The sequence below is a fragment of the Acinonyx jubatus genome, chromosome B4 (genome assembly GCF_027475565.1).
Source record: "Acinonyx jubatus isolate Ajub_Pintada_27869175 chromosome B4, VMU_Ajub_asm_v1.0, whole genome shotgun sequence".
Taxonomy (NCBI): Eukaryota; Metazoa; Chordata; class Mammalia; order Carnivora; family Felidae; genus Acinonyx; species Acinonyx jubatus.
In genome coordinates this window covers 66,510,917-66,537,025 of record NC_069387.1, presented here as the reverse complement: position 1 = coordinate 66,537,025, position 26,109 = coordinate 66,510,917, and the positions used below count along the sequence as shown (strand labels likewise).

The window sequence follows — 26,109 nt, the reverse complement described above, 5'->3', positions numbered from 1 at the left end:
ATAGATGGTAACTAGATTTAAATTGGAGATCATTTTGTAATATATAAAATATCAAATCACTATGCAAAATTAATAGGATAATGTATGCCAGGGTGCCTGGGTGGCTCAGTCAGTTGAGTACCTGATTTCGGCTCAAGTCATGATCTCTCCCTCTCAAAAATAAATAAACATTAGCAAAAAAATAGCATATTGTATGTCAATTATATTTCAATAAAAATAAATAAATATGTGATAGGAAAAAAATCTGAGCCAACTTCTTTCTTAATCTCCCCTAAGTCAACATCTTTTATTCTTAATAAGGAACACTTATTATATATCACATGTGAAATGTTGTTTGATGAAACATACTTAAAATATTTTACTGCAAGAAAAAAAACATCAAGGAGAAAAACTACTAGAGGTAAGCATCCCATAATAAAACATTGAGAATGACAAACCTTGAAAAATTATAACTTCTATTTACCTAAAATCTAAACAAGTAAAGCTCAGCTGGCTGGACTTTCTCTAGCACATTCTCTGCCCTTTCATGAAAAAGACAAATGGCAAATAAATATGCTGATTTTAGAGATTTAATAATGAATCACAGGATCTCTGCAATTCAATCCAATTTTCTTCACCTATAATTAAAATACTACAAAATGATAAATAGGTTTCAATTAACTAGACTATCTCCATTAATGCAAAGTGGGAATTGTACCAGCTGCTCTGAAAGAGAAATCTTCACAAGATCCCAAATTCCTTTCAAGATAATGCACATACTTTAATCTGTACTTCAGCCATATCCTTAAATCGTTGTAAACTGGAAACCAGAATTTTTGCCAGCAGATGCCCAGTTCCTATGCATAAATTCTTCTTTGTAATCAAGCATCCTATAAGACCTAAACCCAGACATTGAATTTCTAGAAAAATAAAAGAAAAAAATAATAAAATTAGTGGTTTTGTATCTCAAAACTAAAGAAAAAAATTGAAGACACCCAGCCAATAGCTAAAGGCTTATACAAAATCTATCCTAAATCCTGGGGTGTCTGGCTCAGTCAGTTAAGCATCCAACTCTTGATTTTGGCTCAGGTCATCATCTCACCCACAAGATCAAACCCTGCATAAGGCTCTGCATTGACTCTGCACTGACAGCAGGGAGCCTGCTTGGGATGCTCTCTGCCCCTCACCCGCTCGCCCCTCCCTGCCATTCCAAAATAAATAAATAAACATTAAAAAAAATCTCTCATAAGAGTGCCTGGGTGGCTCAGTCGGTTAAGCATCCAACTTCGGCTCAGGTCATGACCTTGTGGTCCATGGGTTCGAGCCCTGCGTCGGGCTCTGTGCTGACAGCTTGAAGCCTGGAGCCTGCTTTGGATTCTGTGTCTCCCTCTCTCTCTGTCTGTCGCTCTGTCTCTCTCTCTCAAAAATAAATAAATAAAACTATTTTAAAAATCTATCCTAAATCCTGACTTCAAATGGTACCAACCTTGGTCATCTGGATACATCTGAAGTGTGTGAAGTACCGATTCAATAGCACCTTCCAGGGATAATACTTGTAATGCATCAGGAAAATGTGCTATAGAAGAAATTACTTTCAATCCACATTTCTGAATCCCAGGATTTCCAATGAACTGAAATCAAAAGGATAATTGATATTTGCTATTTAAAATGAATTATTAATACTTACTTCAGTTAAAGCCAGCTACAGACTGACAAAATACAAACTAGTCCAAATAAAGATTATTACCTTTGATTTTGCCTTACATTACTAATTACTTTTTAATTATGATTAAGGATAAGAGCTACCATTTTAATACTGAGTACCTCTTCTGTGCCACACAGCATGCTAAGTACTTTACATGCATTTTCTTTTCACACGAATCTAAAGTCCATACTAATATCACTCCCAATAACAGATGAGTTTACTGGGGGTTAGAGGGGTTGCATATTCCTAAAGTCACACAGATTGTACATTGCTGAGATGAGACCAAATCAGGGATGTTGGAGCCCTTCGCCTGTATACTGTGTATTTAGCCAGTAAAATGCAATGCTGACACTCACCTACAGAAAATACTAATCGAGAATCTACTCTTTAAGTGTTTTATATGTCATGTCTCATTTATTACCTCTCAACAGCCTCATGTGATAGATTCACCAAATTTCAAAGATATGGGAACATGAAGAGCTCAAATCACAAAGCTAGTATGTGTCAGGTCTAGGACTTTAATACAAATGTGTCTCCCTTAAAAACTCAGGAGCCAAAAACAAAAAACAAAAAACAAAAAACAAAAACAAAAAAAGAAGAGGAAGAAGAAAAGCACAGGAAGAAGAGGAAGAAAGAAAGCACAGGAGGTTAATCGCTACCTCTTCCAACTTTTTAATCTCAACTCTTCCAGATGATTTGACATCATTTGCAGGTATCCTAATACAGGCCACTTCTTTTTCCAAACTATCCTACTTATTAACTAAGAAGAAACAGTCAATACACTTTCCAACCATGGACAATCACAGTTACACCTTCTCTCTTAAAAGCCTGTGACATATAGCTAACTCTTATATGGGATGGGCCATCTCTGCTTTTCCGTAATGTTTTCCATGATATTGATGCCCACCTAATAGCTTTCCTTTCAAAAATTACAATGCTATCCTTCACAGCACTTTTGTTTACACAGACACTGGTTTCATGGTATCTCTACTCCAAATGTGTGATTGGCACTACTGTGGGTATACACCACGGAGCTGAAAGCTTCAAGTCAGATCTCAAGCTCTCTTACAGCTTTTTCAACCAAAACCATCTACCCTCCAAGCTTTCTCACTTCCATACTGTCAACGAACAGACTTTCATTCCTTTCCAATCTAGTCCTCCAATGCCTGTCAATTGTCCTTATTCAGCATCTTTTTTTCTTTATAGGGTATGAGGAGAAGCATCATTTTGTCATCCTGTGCCTTTCTCTTCCACCCTAATTGCTCAGCTTGGACATCAGTTCATCTATCATTTCAACAACACACTCATATCCTTGCCCCGCTTCATACTCTTTCCTGTCATTGTTTCCATCTTACCAACTCTCTGGGTAGCAATTTGGAGCCAGTTAAATTTAGGTTTAAATTCTGCCTCTTTTCACTTAATAGTTCCATTAAAAATTAATGAAATAACATTTACTCAGAAGTGGTATTTACTCAGAAGGTATTATTCAAGAAATGAAAAGAAATTCAAAGTAGTTCAAAGTGAAGCTGGAGGGATGGCTCATGTGTCTCTGCCTCCTCACCTTAAACTGATCCTAAAAATTGAGGGTTGTTATGAGGATGAAATGAGATGACTCACTTTCTGTGCAACAAACCCTGAGTGATGGCCACGGTTCAGGCCTTGGGCTAACCACCCTCCTCATAGATGAAAAACTTCTAACAGGAGACAGAATGTCCCTTAATTGGTCTTCCATTCCATCAAGCTACCATTTCTCCTCCATTTCTAAACTTATTAATAGAAACATCTACGCCCACTGTCTCCACATTCTCCCTACCCCTTAATTTCATATAATCAGACTTCTGTCCTTACCACTCTGAATTAAAACCATTCAAAGAAAAAAGTCCTTTAACAACCAAACTGCTGCTTTTTCCTCCCTTAATTTCCATGACATGGTACACCCCTAATTATTCTCTAACTTTAAAACCATTCATTTGCCCATCTCCTTTACAATCTCTTCTTTCAATGTCAAACTTTGTCCAAAGTTCTTTTCTTAAAACCCTTCTATTTATGGATGGGACTTCATACACTAACATGGTTCATGTCACCGTAACAACAATAGCAACAACCACAACAATAATGCCAAAATCTATGCAGCACTCACTATGTGCCAGAGATCCTTTTAAGCGCTTCTTATATATTAACCCATGTAATCCTCACAATAACCCTATAATGTAGAAACACCATGATTAGCCCTATGTCATTGATGAAAAAAATTGAGACTCGGAATCCTTTAAGCAGATAACTCAGAGCACAAGTTTAAAGTCTCTTAAGCTCTAAGCCTGCATTACTCTACGCTTGACGCTAGTATCTTAAACTCGGATGTTCAAAGCTAAAAGTTTATTAACTTATCAGGAAAGCAGAAAAAGGAAAATGTTAGATTGTAGACTGTCTGAACTTTCTGTGTGATGAATAGTACCACCATTCCTACTTCCTAGGCAGGGCCAGCCTCCTGCGTATGCACCTGCGCAACCATAGTTCTCTGTGCTTCCAAGGGCCCCACACTCGGTATAATGCTCTGCTACCACCGTCTTGAAATTCTTAGTTTTTAAGCAAGAAGTCCTGCATTTTCATTTTGTTCTGGGCCCTACAAATCAAGTAGCCAGTCCTAACCTCAAAATGCATCATAGGCTTATTTTTTTACGCTAAAAATTAAATCAAAAAGATATTTATAAAGCATACATATTTGTTCTTAATACCATCCCTCTAACAAGTTTCTACTCAACTATTGGTTCTGCTACCTTAAACTCCTCTAATCTTGAACTATTTATTTCAGGTACAGTTGGATGATGACTAACGACTTCCTTACATCAGGAAACCTGTGATTGGTCCATGCAAAGAGAATGACAGCTTCACATTATTACATACGATGGAGCGCAGATAAACTGTTGGATAATTTAAAATAGTGGTATTTGACTTCTGACCGATTTATAAATTTGAAAATATTTATACAGGGGCACCTGAGTGGCTCAGTCAGTTAGGCTTCCAACTCTTGATTTCAGCTCAGGTCGTGATCTCACAGTTCGTGAGACCAAGCCCCACACTGTCAGCCCAGAGCCTGCTTGGGATTCTCTCTTTCTCTCCCTCCCTCTCTCTGCCTCTCCCCTCCTGACCAAATAAACTTATAAAAGTATGTTACATGTATATATTTATATTTACAAGCCTACAGTAGACTTTTCTTTCAGTTATCAAATATTCTGTCTTGAAAATAGTGATATAATGTATTGCTGTTCAAATGGAAATTAAAATCACTTTACTAGTTTATACTTAGCAACGTTATCCGAATGAAATTTTGGGAAATGCCAGTGGAAGGACACATACAGATGTTAAACAGAAACATCTTATTGCCTATGCCCCACAATTTTCCAAGTTTTTCAGAAAATACATAAATAATTAAAATGGTTTCCTCAATGAGCTAGCTAGCCAGCTCAGGTCACCTGGTTCAAAAATAGTCTCTTTCCTAGCTGCCAGCTACGTCAACTGCAATTCAAGAAAACTTCCCAGAAAAAATAAAAATATGGAATATATAGCTAACAAGAAGACACCGTAGTCCAGTACTAAAATTAAGATACGATGTAATAAAATATCTGGATTTCAAGAAAAAGAATCCTTTGGTATCCAGGTGAAAATATCACTCATTTTAAAGTGAGAAAAAAAAATCAAGCTGGTTTTAGACTTTTCCCCTAAAACATTCAGCACTAAAAGACAGTGAAATGCCTACAAGTTTTTAAAGAAAATAAACCCCAATATTTTACACCCAACCAAACTGTTTTTTCAAGAGTTCAAATATAAAGCATTTGAACAACAGATTTGAACTTCAGTCTGAATGTTACTGGAGTTTTATATATATCCAAACATAAATTCACTTTAATAAATACTTTCCAGGGCGCCTGGGTGGCTTAGTCGGTTAAGTGTCCAACTTCAGCTCAGGTCATGATCTCCTGCTTCATGGGTTCCAGCCCCAAACTGGGCTCTCTGCTGTCAGTGCAAAGCCTGCTTCGGATCCTCTGCCCCCCTCTCCCTCCCTCTGCCCCTCCCCTGCTCTTGCTCTCTCTCTTTCTCAAAAGTAAAAAAATAAAAACATTAAAACATTAAAAAAATAAAAACAAATAAGTAAATAAATACTCTTAATAGTCTTTGCATTGTAACCTTAGTTGAATCTCAAATTCTATCTAATTGGGAATTCTGCTTTCCAAGAATAGACTTACTTTTAAAGGTGATTCGTTTCAGGTGTCTGCAGTATTTGGGCCCAAAATCTCTGATGCTTTATAACATTTATTCAGAGTGAGACAGGCAATCACAGAATTTTAGAGCTAAAGAAATACTTATATTCCTCTTTTAGAGTATTTTTTTCCTCAAAAGTGGTGAGGAATCAGGGGAATAACTTTTAGGAATTAAAAACAGGGGAGGTTTTTAAAACTAAAACACTGTCACTTCTATTTCCCCCTGACCTTAACTCCCTGCCTCCAAATGACAGTCGCTGTTTAGTGAGATGCCTTGTCATTGCTCAGCTGTTGAAATGGCGGAACACATAGGGGAGGCAGTGGTAGGCTTCTCAATCACTGCTTCTGGAAGTAGCAAGCAAAAGAAAGGAAGACCTGGGAGCTGAGTGCTTTTCTTGGCATCACGGTATTTACTGACAGGGTGGGGTCTTCCTGATCGCTGACTCCTTCTACTATATCATACTTATAGTCAATAACTTTAGAAAAGATGGGCTACAGTTACCTGTAAAGTTGTTCTGGTACCTCTTGCTTCTCACCAACATATACCATGAATAAAATTAACCACCCCCTCCTCTACACGCCTATTGTCCACAAAGCCAGTATAGTTCGTAAGTCCCAATGCAGAACACGTGGTTTACGCATGGCTGTTGTTGTTATTCCCCTCACCCAACTGTGAGATCCAAGACAGAAGGGCACAAATCATGTTCATTTTTGTCTTCCCAGTGCCTAACACAGTTCCTTCCACATACTTGTTTTCATCAAATATTTCTGGAATTGAATTCAAGCCATTATATTGCTATACTCAAAAATCATACTAAGGTTTCAGTACAAATGACTCAAATATATCATAGACAATTACATTATAAAGTTCAGCTTAAATTGAATTGTTAAAGGAGATCTCTCTACAGGCTATTCTGATTTATGACATTTTTCAAAGTATACTAAATCACAAGGAATCATTTCCATTAATCACCTTGACTGCTCTCTTCCTCTCATGAAAACATTAACTCTAATCATTCTTTACATCTTTACTCTTGTATCTTTTATAAAGACCAATTCATCTTACATTAAATCTCCAAACCATCTTAATTCCATCAATTCCTTTTGCATTTCACAATGTAAATTTAATTCCCTGCTTTTTTCATACTTAGTATGATTGTTGATTATAGTAATTATATTATTGCAAATGTAGATAGATATGTAAATATATGTAATACATGTAAATGCATATAGATATGTAAATATCTAAAAATGGGCAGAAACAATGCACACTGAACCATTTCAGAGGTTATCTCTGAGGAGAGCAATGAAAGTGAGCCCAGGCAATCGAAGAAGCTTTTAATGTTGTGCCCTGTGTCTTCATGGACTGAACCTTTCAGACCAGAAAAGACCCAAAAGAAAGACAACAGCAGCCACAGTTCCTGACATCACTCATGAGGCTTAGCTTAACATCTAGCTTTTAGTTCTCTCTCTGATTGAGTAGACTGGAGTGGATTTATGTTACCAGCAATCTAAAGAACCTGTCCACGTGTGTGGTCAATAGTACACTCCCCTCAGCTGGAATGGTACATCTCTTCACACCTTGCATCCCTGTTGGCATCTTTCGTCTCTACCCACGTAACTTCCTACTATTATAGTAAACAGAAGATGGAAAACTGAAACTGAAACAGCCCTTCTATTTCTCCAAATCCCACAGTCCAGGGAATGGTATAAAGGCAGAAAACTTATATTGTACATACCCTGTTCAACGCTGCTAGGACCAGTTTGTGAATATCATTCCTGAAACACTGTTTTTTAACCATATGTAGCTTATGTTGATATTCTGTATCTTCCTTGGACTCTTCTGGCATGCCTAAATAAGTAAACAAATAAATAATAAGTTTCTCATAAAGATTTAGGCTGAGCAGATTGTCACTTCCTAGAAGTGATCATAATTAACCTAACAATACATACACATGTACTATTTTCTAAAGCATAGTTCCTTATCAAAGAAATAACCCTTATCTTTACCGAAATTATAAAAAGTTTATCATTGAACGTAAAATAGATGCAACATGTGTGGGTGTTTACTGAATTTAAAGTAGCAAGAGCTACTACCTGGAGAGGTTTTCTAGAGCAAACAATACTTTTTTTGTATGAATACTCTGTATTCATACAAGATTTTTATGCAACAATGGACAGCTTGAGAAAAGCTCAGTTATTTGGGCTACAACATAAAAAGGTCAGATATCAAATGCAGACATAAAAGAACAGCTGGAACAACAGTGAAAAGAAAAAAGATTTCAGTTTCAGCGTTATGGTGGTAAAGAGCATGTACTTTTGTTAAAAGTCCTCTAAGGCTGTATAATAGTATTAAGTTACTCACAGGAAACATATTCCTTATTAAGCTACATGGTAATTAAACTATCCTAAAACTGTTAAAAAATAAGAAGTCAAAAAATAGTGGTTACATAATTGATACTACATACTACAATTATTATGAATGGATGATGTTTCCAAAACCTATGCCTATAGAAATAATTATTAATAAGCAGTTCTTTATATAATCTTTCACTTTAATAATCTGTATTAACAAGGGGCACCTGGGTGGCTCAGTCAGTTAAGCGTCAGACTTCGGCCCAGGTCATGATCTCGTGTTTCTTGAGTTCCAGCTCCACATCAGGCTCTGTGCTGATAGCCTGGAGCCTGGAGCCTGCTTTCAATTCTGTGTCTCCCTCTCTCTCTACCCCTCCCCTGTGCTCACTCTCTCTCTCTTAAAAATAAACATTAAAAAATATTTTTTAAATTATTTTTATTAACACAAACTATTAACTGGCTGCATATATAGCTTTTCATTTACCTAACAAAAACAAAAAAAAACTTAAATGCTAACTACATGCCAGAGCTGTTGCTACATGTTGGGAATAACACAATGAATAACAAAGGCTGGGTGGATCTCCACCCTCCTGGAGCTTTCAGTCCTCATTTTAGAATATATTCAGACAGGTTCAGACATTCACTACAGCTGTATGACCTTAGGCAAGTCGCTTAAACTCTCTCTGCCTTATTTTCAGTAACCAAGCCCACGTTAATTTCTGAAACGGCCAATTACATCGCAAGCAGATGTAACCACTAAGAGGAGGCCTGTTGAGTAATAAAAACTTTATCACATGTAATAAGTCTTAATAAACATCCTTCTTACATTAAGACCAAATGAACATTACCATAAATTTCATCTCTGGTCTTTGTTATATCACTTGAGTTTCTACTATCCATAAAGGATATAATTTCCTCTCCATGTAACAGTCCTTTAAATTGTACATACTGCAAAATTTTGAGGGCAGGATCCATAACCTAATCATCTCCAGATCACCAAGAGTTCCAAGCATAGTGTTTTAGATCTGTTATTCAATGTATGCTTGTTGCACAAATGTATATATAAAAGTGCCTTCTCAGGAGTCAGGCTGCATAGGTTGAATACCTGACTCCATTATACAAGTTGTGACCTTAAAATCTCTACTTCTCATGCTTGTTTCATCATCTGTAAAATGGCACACACACAAAAACAGGTATCTGCCTCATGGGTTGCTATGAGAATTTTAAAAATTCATACACATCAAGCACTTCGAACAATGCCTGACACATTTTAATTCTTCATGTTTTTCAGCATACTGTTACTAACTACAAATGAATGGGGTGTTTTACAGTTTTCATAGCATCCTAAGCCATTTCCTGATTAAACAAATTCAGTTTCTCTTAATGTTCTTTCAGATGTGGTTTTATACTCATAATCACCTTCCTCTATATAATTCCCAATTTGCATAAGTCCTTTCTTAAAGAATTTTACATTATTCCTTCTAGATCTGACACCAAGTCAAGAAAAATAACCAACGCAATATTTTATTAAAATAGCTGTCTTATCATTTTATTAAAGCCACAGAGTCAGGCACCTGGGTGGCTCAGTCCAATGAGCATCTGACTTTGGCTCAGGTCATGATCTCGTGGTTTGTGGGTTCAAGCCCTGTGCTGGGCTCTGTGCTGACAGCTCAGAGCCTGGAGCCTGCTTCGGATTCTATGTCTCCCTCTTTCTCTGTCCCTCCCCCGCTCACACTCTGTGTCTCAGAAATAAATAAACATTAAAAAAATGTAAAAAAAAAAATTTAGACTTCCATTTTAAGCTCAGCCCACATTAATAAAAAAATAAAATGAAGAGAGAAATTATATCAACTCTGGTCTTGCACCTCTGAAGGGTAATAGGTAAAGTTGCTAAAAGCTCTGTTTTTGCACATATGCTTTCTACTATTTCATTCAAAGAGACAGTTGAAGGTCTACTCTCATCCTGGTTTGTGTTAGTAGCTGAAATAGAACAGGAAGACCTAGTTTCTGCCTTTCTCAAGCCCAATGCTTAGCTTTAGAACACATATGTAAATAAACTATTATAGTGATTAACAAAATAGAGGTATGTGCAAATAATAAAAGGGAAAGAAGAAGTAATGACCAAAAGAAATGAAGTCAGGTGCCCAAGATTTGTAGAAACTATAAGGAGTTTGGGTAGAGTAAAGTGAAGTTTACTTCATCTTAAAAAATGAAGAAACTGGAGGGACTTCTGGGTGGCTCAGTCAGTTAAGCATCCATGATCTTGTGGTGTGTGAGTTTGAGCCCCACCCCAGGCTCTGTGCTGACAGCTCAGAGCCTGGAGCCTGCTTCGGATTCTGTGTCTCCCTCTCTTTCTCTGCCCTCCCCTGCTCGTGCTCTGCCTCTCTTTCTCTCAAAAATAAGTAAACATTAAAAAAACAAATCTTACAAAGCTACCAGGTCAATCACTTCAGTAACTTATTGTTCCAAAAAAAGAGGAAAAATTGAAAACTACTACATTGAAAGAAGTTTAAGAAACCTAACAGCCCATATGCAATATGTGGGCCTAAACTGGACACTGAATTATATAAATTTGCTATAACACACACCTTTGTTACAATTAAGACAATCTGAATATGGGCTAGTTAATAAATGAACTGAGATATTATAGGCACCTACCTCAACTTAACATGCTCAAACCAGAATCATATTCAACCTCAAAACTACTGGGGTACTGATACTATAGTTAACTCATTGATACATAGAATGGTTAAGATACAGTATAGCAAATTACGGTGTAGTATGGTATAGTAATATGGTATGGGAGCATAGAATAAAATAGATAACAATAAAGAAATGTATTTATATAATGATATGTTTATAAATGTGTCAACAAATACGTATTTCTACACATGAAATACAACCCTAAAATTATAAAATTATTTCCAAGGGTACCCATTAATAGATCTAAACATCATTATAAGAAAATCACTTAATTGACCTTTTAAATACATAAGTTCACATATCTAATGATTATTGCTATCAATGTGGCTTCAGAGTCAATTCTAAAAACAATAAAAAAATTATCTTCAAGAAATGTTTTAATGTTTATTTATTTTTGAGAGAGAGAAAGATAGAGTGTGAGTGGGGCAGGGCAGAGAGAGAGGGAGACACAGAATGGAAGCAGGGTCCAGGCTCTGAGCTGTCAGCACAGAGCCTGAGGCGGGGCGCAAACTCACAAACTGTAAGATCATGACCTGAGCTGAAGTCGGACGGTTAACCAACTGAGCCACCCAGGTGACCCCAGTATGATTTTTTAAAATATTTATTTATTTTTGAGAGGGGGGGGGGTGTTAGTGGGGGAGGGGCAGAGAGCGAGGGAGACACAGAATCTGAAGGAGGCTCCAGGCTCTGAGCTGTCAGCACAGAGCCTGACGTGGGGCTTGAACTCACAGACTGCAAGATCATGACATAGGCCAAAGTTGCACACTTAACTGACAGCCTTGAAGGCACCCCCAAAACTTGTTTCTTAACCAAAAGAATATTATTTTATTAACTAACAGATTTGGTTCTGAAAGTCTTCTGCTTACCTTTAAAATTTAAAAGATTAAGGTTGGCACCTTTAAGGATGATCAAAATGGTTCTGTTTTGTTTTGTTTTTTACAATCTACAAAGTTCAAAAAAAAATTGTAATAATATTTTCAAGCAAAATTCTGTTAAATTATACCTTAAAAGTTGCATGACAACTATGAATAGCACATCATGATTCAATTCAAAATCTACTAATTGAACAGCTATTTTAGTTCAATATGCCAGGGGATTAAAAAGAACAACAATAACGACGACGACTGAAGAAAGCCCCCGCCTTGAAAAAATGTATATTCTTGTACCGAGTATGCTTTTATTCTTAGAAACATAGGATACGATTATGATTAAAGATAGTGGTAGATTTATGAGGATTTCATTTAAAAACAGTGCATACAAAAAAAAAAAAAAAAAACCTGGGCTGTAAAAGAATAGGAATTTTACAGAGCAACAAAAAGTAATTACGTCCCCGATATTCAGCAGTCGGAAAGTCCTATCAAACGTTATGTCCTCACTGTCTCTCAGATCCACCGTCTCCCCTGCTTCCATCGCTGGGCCCCCACCATGTCTCACCTGACCATCATGGCCTCCAACGCAATCTCCCTGGAGGAGGCTTTCTCCCTGCCAATCATCCTCCACAGCACAGCGCTTTCACTATAAACTGCAGACTTGTTCATGACACTAAAGTTTTTGAACACCTTTAATAAATCTGAACTGACTTCTGTTCAAAAAAGCCACACACTTGCTCAGTGCTGTGATCAGGCCCTTAACCTCAGGCCTCTGCCAGTCCTTCCACATTCATCCACAGGCACTGATCTCCTCACACCTTACTCACCCAAGACCATATGCACTCTGTCCTTCTGCCTGAAGGGTCCTGCCCAACCTTCCTACCTGGTCAGCTTCACACACCCTTCAACTTCAAATATCTCAATCTTGACCTACTCCTTTGATTAAATTACTTGTGCCTCCACCAATATTCTCACAGCCTTTTATACTATGGCAGTAACAGCTCTGCTCATACTGTCTGGTAATTATCTATTTACATATCCATCTACCTCTAAGCTCCAATAATAGTACCGTAATGCCTTCTTCATTCATTTTTCATCATTGGGCAGCCATCACAATATTTAGAACAAAGGAGGTTCTTAATAAATATATACGGAATGAATGGAGGAGCAGTTGTTTTAAATGGGCTTTGGGGGTGCCTGGGTGGCTCAGTCAGTTAAGTGTCTGACCGTTTCAGGTCATGATCTCACCATTCGTGAGTTCAAGCCCTGCGTCGGGTTCTGTGCTGACAGCTTGGAGCCTGGAGCCTGCTTCAGATTCTGTCTCCATCTCTCTGCCCCTCCCCTGCTCACATTCTGTCTATCTCTCTCTCTCTCTCAAATATAAAACATAAAATAAATTAAAATAAATAAATACAAAATAAACAGGCTTGGAAGGACAAGTGAGGTCACAACAGATATAAGCAGGGGGTAAAGGGGAGAGAACAGAAGCTACTGAGGTTAATAAATAAAAGCCACACGGTTATATTTGAGAAAGATTCATTCAACCACAGAGTAAAAGAAGGACCGGAAAGAGGCAAAAGAGAAAGTGTGAAAATTACTTAGCTATGTTTATAGTTCAGACAAGAAACAAAACAAAACTTGGATGGCAACAGAAATAGAAAAAATTATCAGAGGTTGACACTCCCCTTGGAAGCAAAGCTCTATACTTTATATTATAGTGATTGCTTGTATAAATAAATTATCCAATTTTCTTATAAATTAATCTGACCCTTCCACATCACCATTTTTCCTCTCTTTTTACTTTTGGATTAGTGGGAAGATTTGCTTTTGGTTGAGAAAAGCTGGTCCTTTCATTTTTGCCTAGAAAGTTGGTATTTCAAAAAAAGTCAAAAAAATCCATTGAAATTGCCATCTCTTCCCATATCCATTATGTGACTTACCTGGAACTATAAAATGTAAAATAGCTCGAAGTGCCTCCAGCTGCACTGATAATGATGCCTCATGATATCTCATAACTGTTATTATTTTGGGGGCCACTACTACCATTGTATCCATGGAAGCATTACTGGAAATAAAAGATTGAAACGCTTATTAAAAGTACAACCTTATTCCATTGTACAAACACCCAGTTGAAACAAGTACAGGAAAACAGAACCATTCTATTTTACCAGAAAAGGCGATATGGAAATGCATTTGCATTCAGTAATATGAGCACACCTATTTTAATTATTATTTAATTAAACCCTGACCTCAAGAAGTGGAATTCCTAATAACCTGGGCATTCTTTTATTTAGTTTCACAAGACACATCTCCTTTCTGATCTGCACATGGGTCACTGGCAACAACCCTGAAAAAGTGGGTGTTATTATCTGCATTTTCCAGATGAAGAGTTTAGGCTGACAGAGGTGACGTATCAAGGTCCTATAACCAGAATGTGACAGAGCCAGGACTGGAACACAAAAACTGTCTGAGCTCCAAGGTCAGGGATCTTTAGAGCATACCAACCTGCCTCTTCCAAATTAACACCACTGGACTCCCTGTATGGTATTCTTAATTAGTTTCATTTGCATTGAAGTCTTAAGTTTCTCTAAGGTATTTTGGCTATTCTTTCTCTTCCATATGAAGAAATGCCACTGGATTAGATTTCAGTAGGTACTACAAACTGTAAAACAGGCAGGCCTTGCTTTGCACAGTGCCATGTTAACTGAAACCTGTGCATTATTCCAACCAAGCCCTCACTTCGCGTGGTTCTGTGGTCACGGTAAGCTTCTCTTGTTTGGTCATCCCACTTCATTCACTCTCCTCTAACCACTGTGCCCTTACTCATCCCTGCCACTGCATTATCACACAGTATTTATTGTAACTGTCTCTTTACACATCAGTCTCCGCAACTAGACAGTGGGTTTTTTAGTGGCATGCCCACTGTCATAGTTACTTTGAATCCCCAGGACTAAAACTGTATATTTTACCTATGAGGAAACAGCCAGAAGCATTAATTGCACATAAACTACAGAATCTTAAAGGGTAGATTATTCCATGGTGCTTTGTCTCATTTATAAAGGTTTGCACACTTCCAGGACCATAAAAATCATCATTGGAGATCAACTTTGCATTTAAATATTCAATAGCAACATTTAAATAAAAGAAATATGACTCAAAGATATGATATATATAAACATAAATAAATTAGCTGGATGGATGTTAAAAACAACATAACCTTATTCCTTAAAAGCCTACCAATGTGCTACATACATTTTACCATGCTATTTGCATTTCATTTATTCATATTTAATAACAGTATTAATAATAATAGCTGTGATTTATTGAGTGCTTACAATGTATAGGCATTATCTTAACTTTGTAAGAAGTAAGTGATTTAATATTTATGTTATAAACTTACAACTGATGAGATTATTACTATTTATCCCTCTTTACCAAAGAGGAACCTGATGTTTAGACATCAAATGGCTGGCTCAAATTAGTGGGAAAGCCAGGACACAAAATCATTTTCTACTGCAACATTTGTGCTAATTATTTTTTCTTTTACACATTACAGTTTCCTAGAGAGCTTATTTTTTTGTTTGAGATTCACACAGATTAGGCCAAAGTTACTTCACATTCTTTGGCCTAATAAAATGCAAAAAGGCACTGAGTGTATCCTGCAGTAGGCACCTTCTGTACATAATTCAGTTTTAGCCTTTTAAACAGGTTTTTCTTAAGCCCCCCACTCACCACTCTACCCCCCAACCCTGCCCTATCGTCCACCCCCAGATCTGGTCCTGTTGTGCCTCTAACCAGCCATGGAATCTTAACATCTTTGAACTTCCCAGCTAAGGAATGAGAGCAGGAAGAGAAGACCAGGTTAATTCAAATGAAAGAATCGCAATAAATATTTGTTGTGAAAAAAGCAGAAGCCATATTCTGATTTTATCTCATGCCTTTCATACACAATAATTTGAAAAACTGATTGTACAACTGCTATTTTCCAAAATGTGGTCAGCACCAAGCACAAAGTACAAAAGCCAATTCAACGTGTTTCTACAATCTCTGCCATCCCTTTCCACAGTCAGATAAAATAAGTCTACAGTATTGGTGATATAAGAGTATATTCCACAATGTTTCAATCTGCAAATGTCTTATGTTTTTCTTTTAACTCTTAGAAATATGCTTGAAACATTGATATATTCCTGGCCCAACCTTATATATTCTGCATAAGTTCATGAATCTGTATTACCTTCCTTCAAAAAGATGATTTAGCATTTTACAGCCGCTTTCTGCAACCTCAGGAGAATGTATATGCTTCTGCATTAACTCCAATACATTCAGGTATATTCCTTTTGACAAGAGGATTTTTCTGAAATTAACTATAAAATGTTTTTAACGTTACTCATAGAAATAAAAGCACACTTTCATAATTCTGCAGTAGACACAAAATGCTAAGATAGTCCAAATTCACAGAAAAGTACATGTAGAATTTATATTTCATTGCAAATTAAAGATCATTAATGTTTATCTTTCAAATGTGCACCATTTTCAATTTTTCACACTTATTCACAATTTCAGTTGAGGTTTTGATTTTTAAAGTTTTATTCATAGACAAGACTGGTTCCAACATAATCCTATCCATGTGAAAGGAGTGTTTTTGCAGGAAAATATTTTAAAATAATGCCCTCCAAAATAAGAATGAAAGTTACATTTCATTCTAATATTTATAACAGTGTCACAAAATAACCACACTTACACAGACTTACTAGGCACGTTAGACACTAGTGAGCTGGGAATAAGTTATAGGTGCATGCAGGTACTGACCATCCACTCAAACCTTGCGGGGGCAGGGGGAGTAGGGTGGGACAGGGGCTGGAACCATGTCAGGCTGCCTTCAGCCTTGAGCTACCTTCTCCATTCATCCCAGCAAACTGTACAAACATTATTTATAGGTACACCATCATGTGCAAAGGGACGGAAAGCACTGACAAAATTATTACATAATTTCACAATGCCAAAGCTTAATAAATATGCTTTACAACTGATTTTATACTCTATGTGGGAAGATAACTATATCCCAGCAATAATGATTACAGAATAATTTTTCTGTAATAATTAACTTCCTTCACTAAATGCACATTATCTTATACTGTCTATTTAAGTATAAACTGTCTTGAAGACTCTGTATAAATATCATTCCAACATTACACACTGCAGGTCAACACTCTGAAAGTGGCAGGAAATGAAACTTAGATTAAGTACCACAGAGGGTCCCGACTTCAGATGGCTCGACCAACGATTTTTCGACCTTTGTGATGGTGTGAAAGTGATACACGTTTAGTAGAATCCATACTTCAAATTTGGAATTTTGATCTTTTCTCAGGCAGAGTACAATACTCTTTCTTAATGCTGGGGAGTGGCCGCAAGCCACAAAATAACAAGAGTAAACAACCGATGCACTTACACTCTACCTCTCATCCTGTTTTTCACTTTCAGTACAGCATTCAGTAAATTACGTGAAACATTCAACACTTTGTTATAAAACAGGCTTCACGTTAGATGATTTTGCCCAACTACAGGCCAACATAAGTCTTCTGAGCACATTTCAGTTCAGCAAAGCTAAACCGTAACGATCAGTAGGTTAGGTGTATTAAATGCATTTTCAACTTTCAACATTTTCTACTTATGACAGGTTTATTGGACAAAACCCCATCATCATAAGTCAAGAAAGATCTGTATTTTGAAAATGAGTTATCAACCTCAAATTGGGAAAGGAAGAAATGATAGAAAATCGGGAAAAGTCAGAAATAAGTGGAATTGATATACACATTCTACAATACTGCCAAAATCTGAAAAATTCATACCTTTTAAAGACAGCCAGAATAACACACACTAAAATATGATAAGTTGGGTTATTTTGCTTGGTCATGTCAGAAGGTTCAATAACCCCTCCTAAAGTGGCTAACTTCTAACCAAGAGGATACTTTTAAAAGATGGAAGTCCCTCTACACCAGAAGTGCTCGCACTGCAGAGAAACTTGGAATCACTCAGAAGGCTTGCTGAAAAACAGATTCCTGGGTCTAACCCCAGAGGTTGTGATTCAGCAGGTCTGAACAGGGCCCTAGAATTTACATTTTTAACAAGTTTCCTGGAGATGTTACTGGTCCAGGCACCATACTGTCCTAGACATTCACCTAACCTTTGACTTAAAAATTGAGAACAGAAATTTCATCAAACACTGGACCTAATAGAAATTACATCATGCAGTGATTTCAGAGTTCACAGAACATTTTAGACACCTTATCTCCTTTACCTTATATCTGCATAAAGTCCTGACCTCTTCTGCTCCATTTTAGTAATAAATTATCTGCTTTAAAAGGCCAATAATAATATGTAACTTCCTGCAGCTCTTTATCCAATATTCACCTTCCTCCCTGGCTGCCTCGCCACCATTTTAACTCCTCTGACCCCTCACACACATCCTTCTTCTCGGATTCATTTTCTGCTTTCGTAGCTACCTCACACATATGTTATTTAATCTTATTATCTGTCTTCCCCACTGGAGTTGAAGCTCCCTGAACCTGGGAGTATCCTATTTATATGATAATCCAAATGCCTAGGTCACTGTCTAGCAGGAGCTCAATAAATATTAACTTAATTCATTAAGTAGATAATTAATTAATTGAGGGAAATGTCACACAAGATGTTCAAGCTTTGGCCTGGGTAACGTCATGGCAGAAACCAGTTCTGCCTGCCAGTCCTGTTGTTGTTCAAGAAAACCCATTCCAACCCTGCATACTCCATGTTTTCAAGTGTCTTTCAATGAGAAGTTGCCCACAGAGGTTGGTGACCAAGCTGCTCAAGGTCTTAATACTCTCCTAAGGCAGAACTCCAAGAATAATACAAGGGATCTGAGTACAGTTTACCTAGCAGGTGGCCAAGAACAAAGAAGTAAGGAACAAGGAAGAGCAGGGCACTGATTCTGATCAAAATCAAGGCTGACTCCCCATGTAACTAATCCTCAGACACTGGTCGTTTTGTTGGCATATCAAAGATTTCCACAGGGCAAAGAACAACAGCACCAGCACAACATTTGTATATGGCCAAGGTTACTCTCCTCTCCTCGATGTGCCACACAAAAGCAACCAAGTGAGGCTCTGGTCCTCATTTTCAGGAGGGAGATCCCAATCCAGGTCTCTGCACAGAAGATGGGAGATTTAAGGGCAGCAATTCCCTTTCCTAACACTCCTGCTCTGACTTACTATCCCAGAGGGCAACCCCTATCTGTCTGTGAGGGCTCTTCCCAGCTCAAGTTTTTTTATTAAGGTGCCACCTGAGGGGCACCTGGGTGGCTCAGTCTGTTAAGCGTCTGACTTAGGCCCAGGTCATGATCTCACAGTTTGTGGGTTCAAGCCCTGCATCAGTCTCTGTGCTGACAAGCGCAGAGCCTGGAGCCTATTTTGGATTCTGGGTCTCCCTCTCTGACCCTCTCCCGCTCTCTCGCTCTCTCTCTCTCTCTCAAAAATAAAAACAAACATTTAAAAATAAATAAATAAATAAATAAATAAATAAATAAATAAATAAATAAAATGCCACCTGAGAGGTAAAGTGAGAAAGAAGGAAAGGGAAGAATAAATTATTTTCCTCTTGATTCGACTTAAATAACAGCATTGAGAAACATGCATGGACTGGTTTGTTGATTCCCTTCACTTCTATGGAGGTTCTCTACTAACAGGTGGTGCAAACACTGGTCTCTGGTTCGGGCTTTCAGTGTTTTTCTCTATTTTGCTCCCTCTAAAAATATTCTGAAAGAGCTGCCAAGTCCAAATGCCTTTATGATGAGTTTTCTCCCAAGATTTTCTGGCAGGATTTCCTGTTCATGGAAGCCTGGAATCTGAACATCCAGAGCCTCAATTTTAAACCTCAGAGTCTTTCCAAAGGTATTACAGCCATTTTTCTCTCCCTAATAACAGAACGCTTACATGTAAAGGACAATTTTAACAGATTTTACCATGGTGACTATCTCTCTATGCATTGCATTATCTAGAAAGTTTTCTTTAAAAAAAAAAAAATAACAGGAACAGTACATGAAAGAAAATGGAAAAAAGTGACCATTTGGTGTTTATTATAGGTACCAAAAAAAAAAAAAATCCCACTCAACACAAAGTAAAAGTCTATCAATGAGAAAATGGTTCATAAAATAGAGTATAGGTGTATGTGGGAAGCTACACTGCTATTAAAAATGATAATACAAAATTTTACATTTATCAACACAAAAAAGAAAACATATACAACCTGCTTATAAAAGTATTAATATTATCCCATTTCTGCAAACATAGAAAATATACTATATATTGTACATATTGTATATATGTATGTTGTACATATATACAATACATGTTATGTGTGACTACACACATAGAAATTCAGGAAAAAAATCAAAATGTTTATTTTCTTCTTTATCTTTTTACCTATATACCAATACATCTACATATCAGGTAAATATCTACTTATGTGAATTTTTTATAATGTATTATCTTTACAAGTTTAAAACAATACAAAATGCATTTCCTTTTATTCAAAAATGATGTACTCCTCCTTACCATTTTGTTCTAACAGAGTGGACAACGCATTTGCAGAGGCCTGGAAGACTTCTTTTGATGAAGAATGCATCAGCATGGAGAGCATCACTTCCCTATGAGCTGGGAACCTTTCACAAATTCAATCACAATATTAACAGGAACCTTTTGAATAATTAGTTCAAATATTCCCTTATCATTATCTACTCTAACAACAAACAAGGCCTTTAAACAGGATTTCATGTCACCTCCACTTTAACAAGTCACTTTGTGAATTACAGGTAAACAGTTTTTACATTTAAAAGGTAGTTCAAATCCACTAAATACTAATAAATTAGTATTTCTCTGTTCCTTCAAAGTTGATAAGCAGTAAAGGGGGGAAAAGATTCAGCAAATATATAAAGAGGTGTTAAGAGTAAAAAGATAAAGTGAGAAAAAGAATGGAAACAAGAAAAAAATAAAAATCATAAAGAAACAGCATGAATTTTAAAAGTGTAGAGCATAATATATATTCTTTTAATAATATATTTTAAAGGTTTCCTATGGATATTAAGGAAATCATTGTGCTATGAGCTGAAATTTATAAACTGCAACAAGAACTTAATCTTAAAAAGATTGCTCAAAGTGGATTAGGATGCTGGTTTAACATACAGTTTTCTAAAGTATTACTGTTGCCTTTTAAAATGGAGATATATAATTAAATAGCATTTGTGTCATTAATTCTCTCCCGACGGGCAACGGACCCATATGCATCCAGGTTTTCAGGATTTGAGATGTACACTATCACTACTTAAGTTTCCAAGAAAAGTCATTCAAAAGTTCTTAAAGCAGGAGCATACCCAGGGCAAACATCACACGTATAAGCACTGCCATAAAGCACAGAGCCTTGCGGCCATGAAACAACTCTGATACACACCAAACTCCTGTTTACAGTTTGTATCTTTGAGAGAGAGGGCTGCTCTTAGGAGGCTTGAATGGCACTCCCATAGAAAGCCTCCTCCAGAGCTGACAGCTACAAATAAGCCTCTAAAGAGAAGACACATCAACACTGCAACATCAAGTAGGGAGTCAATTTGGAGGCTTCTGACCACACTGAACTCCTGATATCGACAACCTGCTGGCTAGTCACTGCAACAGAGAAGGTCACAGATGGCTCTGCAATCTCTGTCACCTGAGATTAATTAATACAGCATTTTTAATGATCAGCTAGAAAACTGAAAGGTTCTTTCTCGATGACCCATAATTTCTGAATGATGCTTGATTCCAAATCGCTGGGTAATAATTCTCAATCACACTAGGGATCAAAATATTATGGATGCACCACTATTTTGTGGCAACACTTGAAACATATATGCCTACATCAAAAATATTTCTAAAAATAAAAGTTACAATTACGGTATTTTATATGGATTGATTAAAAATGTAACTGCAATTCTCTATCATGTAAAATCAAAGCTACTGACTGGCCGTCTTCGTCTCCGATCTTCTCATGGAGACTGTTTTGGTACATGAGGAGATTGTTTAGGGCCCAGCATGCAGCTTCCTGGATCGGGGGAGAAAAAAGAAACCTGTCAAAATATAAATTATTGAACAAGCACAATTCTGAGTAACTATAATATTTACAAAAGTGTCTGACCTGCACGTGCTTGTTCTTTCTATGCCACGTCAACGCTTTGTAACAGGCTTCCAACCAAAACAATTTTTCTTCTTCCTCATCATCATTCTCCTGATTTTCATTCTTTTCCTCCAAATCTTGATTTAGGAAAATGGTCTCAGCTTGAAAAAATTTAAGTATATGACTTACTTACAGTCTGAATGACCAACTTGAAGTCCCTATTTTGAAACATTATGAACGAAGTGAGGTATACCTTAGTAGTGGTCTTGATTCATTACAAAGACTTTAAAAAATACATTACACACCTCATAATAATGCTATTCCAGTTAGTCAAATGATCAAATGAGGAAGAGGACACCAAACAAAACTAACAGACTAGAGGAAGATGAACTGAGATTAGCTGCCTGCTAACAAAGCTAAATCAAGGATGTTAATTACTCATGTATGAAGAGGAAAGGTGTACTAATCACAACTGTTAGTTCCCTTGAAAGTATCTTCTATGAGAAAACAAACTACAGGGGCGCCTGGGTGGCTCAGTCAGTTAAGCATCTAACTCTTGATTTTGGCTCAGGTCATGATGCCAAGGTGCATGAGATCAAACCCCGCATCTGCCTCTGCGTTGGCAGCAGGGAGCCTGCTTGGGATTCTCTCCCTCTCTCTGTCCCTCCTCCTCCTCTCTCTCCCTTACAATAAATAAACTCAACAAAATTTTTTAAAAGAAAAGAAATTACATAAGGACAGAAAAGGCATTTAATGCTTCCTTCCCTACATATGACTGTCTCGATAATGTTGTCTTGTTATAAGGTTCCCATTCAAGATCAAATGCCCCATAACAATTTCTTGTTTAGTAAAGTTACTTACTGAGGAGTGCTAAACAGCTGAGCGCTGCAATTTGTAACGTGGCGTTCTCTGAATACCGCCGCACAGCTTTCACCACAAACTCATGTACATCGTTTAATACAAGAATATTAAAAAAATTACCTAAAAGGTAAGTGAGATTTTAGCTGAATTCTCATCTGCGAAACCTAAATTACTTTGAATTGTATAACAGTATTTAAATCAACAAATTTGAGTAGTAAATATTTTTAATGACATTAAAATATACGTAATTTAAGTAGCTTAGTATAATTGCATAAAGTTTTGAAAATTTATTTCATGTAGTCATTCAGTTATCTTAGACAACGGAACTGACCAGGCAAAAATAATGATATGTTTGGGTTACATTAATTTTTTTGTTCTTTGACGCCTTCTTCTGTCATCCCATAAAACAATGGTATGTTATGCATGGCACTACAATATTCATTGTACAAAATAGCTTAATTTTGTAAAGATGGAGAAAAACTCCCTCCCTCGCCATTAAATGCTTTGGCTGAACTCTTCTTTCGCTTAAAGGAATACTGCTCAGAAAAGCCACTGGCACACGTCGTTACTTGATTTTGTCTGCGATGATTTTAGAAAAAAAGAGTAAGAGAACACTTCACCACTTCTAAACTAAACCAGAAAGAAATCTCACACCTTTTTACACTCATCCTTCTGAAATCAACACACAATCCAAAAATCTAAGTCATTATGAGGAAGGAATTTTTAAATGATATTCCAGAAATACGTGCCTCCTTCCATTTAAGCTTATTTCTAACTCTACAACAGTCACCAGTTTCCTTCCAGAAATAAGAAAGAAACTCCTATTTAGCTGTAAGTCTAATTAAATAATCCCTAGGACACAAAGCCAGAATTGGAAAAGATCATATATCTGAAAAGCCTAAAGCCCACACTAAATATCAATCAACGGCTTCAATATCAAAAGGCAGCTTAATCAGGTATAACTCTTCTTTCAACACCTTCTTATGTTCTTACCTCTTTCACATCCACCCACTAAGCAGACATACCCCCCGCCCTTAGTGATATCTAGTCTTGGAAAGTCATTTCAAAAGATTCTCCTCTACTTTTACCAACTTCTCTAAACCTGCATTGTCCCTTCACCTTGTCTTCCCTGCCACACCACTGCCAACAACCGCTCTACCATCCACCAACTCTATGACTCTGGGCAAATACCAGGGAGACTGGCCTTATCTTACTTTCAGACAGTTTACATGAAAATACATAGTAAATTATATAAGGCCTTTATGTGCATTAAACCCATAATAAGGTTACATAATTTGACAAAATGCTAAATATTTATTCGTTGACTTTGGGTTTTTTAATTATGAAGAGAAAGTTAAGCTTCTTTTGAAACAGTAACAGGGGCAATAAATTCTCTAGTCATTAAATGGAACAAATAATCTTAACAGATGAATGAGAACGAAAGAAAGGTATCCTTATCTGAAGATCAAGTTGACGGCTTTTTAATACTGAATAGTGTTAACTCTATAGGGAAAGCAGGGAGAAGCAGCCCAGGGGACCTTCACCAGCATTGGTAATGTACGAATACTTCAGGTGGGTGGGGCATTCCTCTGCATTGTGGTTCACATTTTCTACATGTTATGCTTATTCTTTTGTATGGATCAGCTATATACATAGTTATACTTTAAATATAGCACACACGCATGTGCTCTCTCTCGCTCTCTCAAAATATAAAGTAAAATTCTAAGCATGGCAGGATAATTTGCTACTTTACAATACTTCCATCCAGTATATGTCAATATGCTACTTATCCAACATACAACCTCCGTATGTATGGTATATACACTTACATCATATAAACCGTGACAACAAATTAACCAAGAATTCGAACTCACCTAAGGTAAGCCTATGGAGCAAGCAGCAACTCACTTCTTGAATTTTTTCATTGTCAGGGAATGCTTTCATGGCTTCTACCACAATATTGTAACACCTCACGTTGCCACTCATGAGGACTTCAACATTACTGCCTAAATTTAAAGAAATAATAATTACCCACAAGGTAGTAATTTCCCACTTGAAATATACATACAAAAACACCCTATACATTTTGCAAATCTATGGCAGGATAATGGCTCTGTTTCCAAATTTAAGTACCATGTTCTGTCAATACTGTTCTGTCAGTGTTCTCTCAATAGCTGTAAAAAATACCATGTTCATTGCTAATATAAAAGGATTTAGGACTCTTCTCTAGCATTAAGGGAAAATTGATTTACTCCTGTTTCTAGGCTTAAAAACTTAAAATACAGGGATAATTGAGAGTGTTTTTATGTAAGTCTAAAAACGTAATGTCTTGGCCAAAAGTTTTCAAATAAATGAATGTGGGGCCTTTCCCTAATGAGGCACTACTCCTTTGGATAATGGCTTTTACATTGTTCCTCTCCCTCAAACCAACAGAAAGAAAATCAAAATCATGTCACATAATAGAACAGCCAAAGTCAGCTATGACTTATTTCCTGTCTATTTCAGAAAGGCAGCAGAGCAGCCAGTGTACCAGGAAACGAAATCAAGCTTCCTGAAGGCTCTGAGATAGATGGAGAAAAGAATGGGGGACTCAGGGGATGTGTAACTAAGAGACAAACACGGGTGAACCAGAAAGGAAGGAAAGAATCTACTGGGAAAGGTAGGTAGCCAACAGAAAGAGTGAGTGTGTGAACTATATTTAATAATGTTGACTATTATTAAAACAAACAGAAAAGGTGTTTACAGAACATTTTTCTGCCTTTTTTGGTATAACCAAACCAACCGTTTTTCAAAAAATATGTTTTTAGTGTTTAATTGTATTTTAAAGAGCATTGAAAACATGTTGTAATGAAAAGAAATGGCTTCTGAAAATAATTATTTGCTTTACTCAGAATATGAGACATGATTTGCTCTAAGACCCAAAGGCAAACATCTTTCAGTTAGAATCAGTGTTTACAGACTGATGAATGGATAAAGAAGATGTGGTATGTATACATATAATGGAATATTACTCAGCATCAAAAATAATGAAATCTTGCAATTTGCAACAACATGGATGGAGCTACAGTGTATTATGCCAAGCGAAATAAGTCAAAGAAAGACAAATATCATATGATTTCACTTATAGGTGGAATTTAAGAAACAAAATAGATGAACACAGGGAAAGGGAAGGAAAAATAAAATAAAAACCGAGAGGGAG

At 36.8% G+C, this 26,109-nt stretch overlaps 1 protein-coding gene across 4 annotated transcripts in view; it reads right to left on the bottom strand.

Annotated features, from left to right (window-relative positions):
- Positions 1–26,109, bottom strand: part of LRRK2 (leucine rich repeat kinase 2) — a 137,299-nt gene that overhangs the window by 95,037 nt on the left and 16,153 nt on the right. For all 4 annotated transcript variants that reach the window (XM_053226128.1, XM_027035906.2, XM_053226127.1 and 1 more), the window contains 10 exons: positions 24,785–24,916; positions 22,911–23,030; positions 22,071–22,210; positions 21,898–21,977; positions 20,459–20,565; positions 16,105–16,234; positions 13,811–13,935; positions 7,683–7,795; positions 1,466–1,610; positions 760–899 (listed from right to left, as the gene is read on the bottom strand). In XM_053226128.1, coding sequence (XP_053082103.1) covers positions 760–899; positions 1,466–1,610; positions 7,683–7,795; positions 13,811–13,935; positions 16,105–16,234; positions 20,459–20,565; positions 21,898–21,977; positions 22,071–22,210; positions 22,911–23,030; positions 24,785–24,916 — 1,232 coding nt within the window. The remainder of the gene's footprint in view (positions 1–759; positions 900–1,465; positions 1,611–7,682; positions 7,796–13,810; positions 13,936–16,104; positions 16,235–20,458; positions 20,566–21,897; positions 21,978–22,070; positions 22,211–22,910; positions 23,031–24,784; positions 24,917–26,109) is intronic.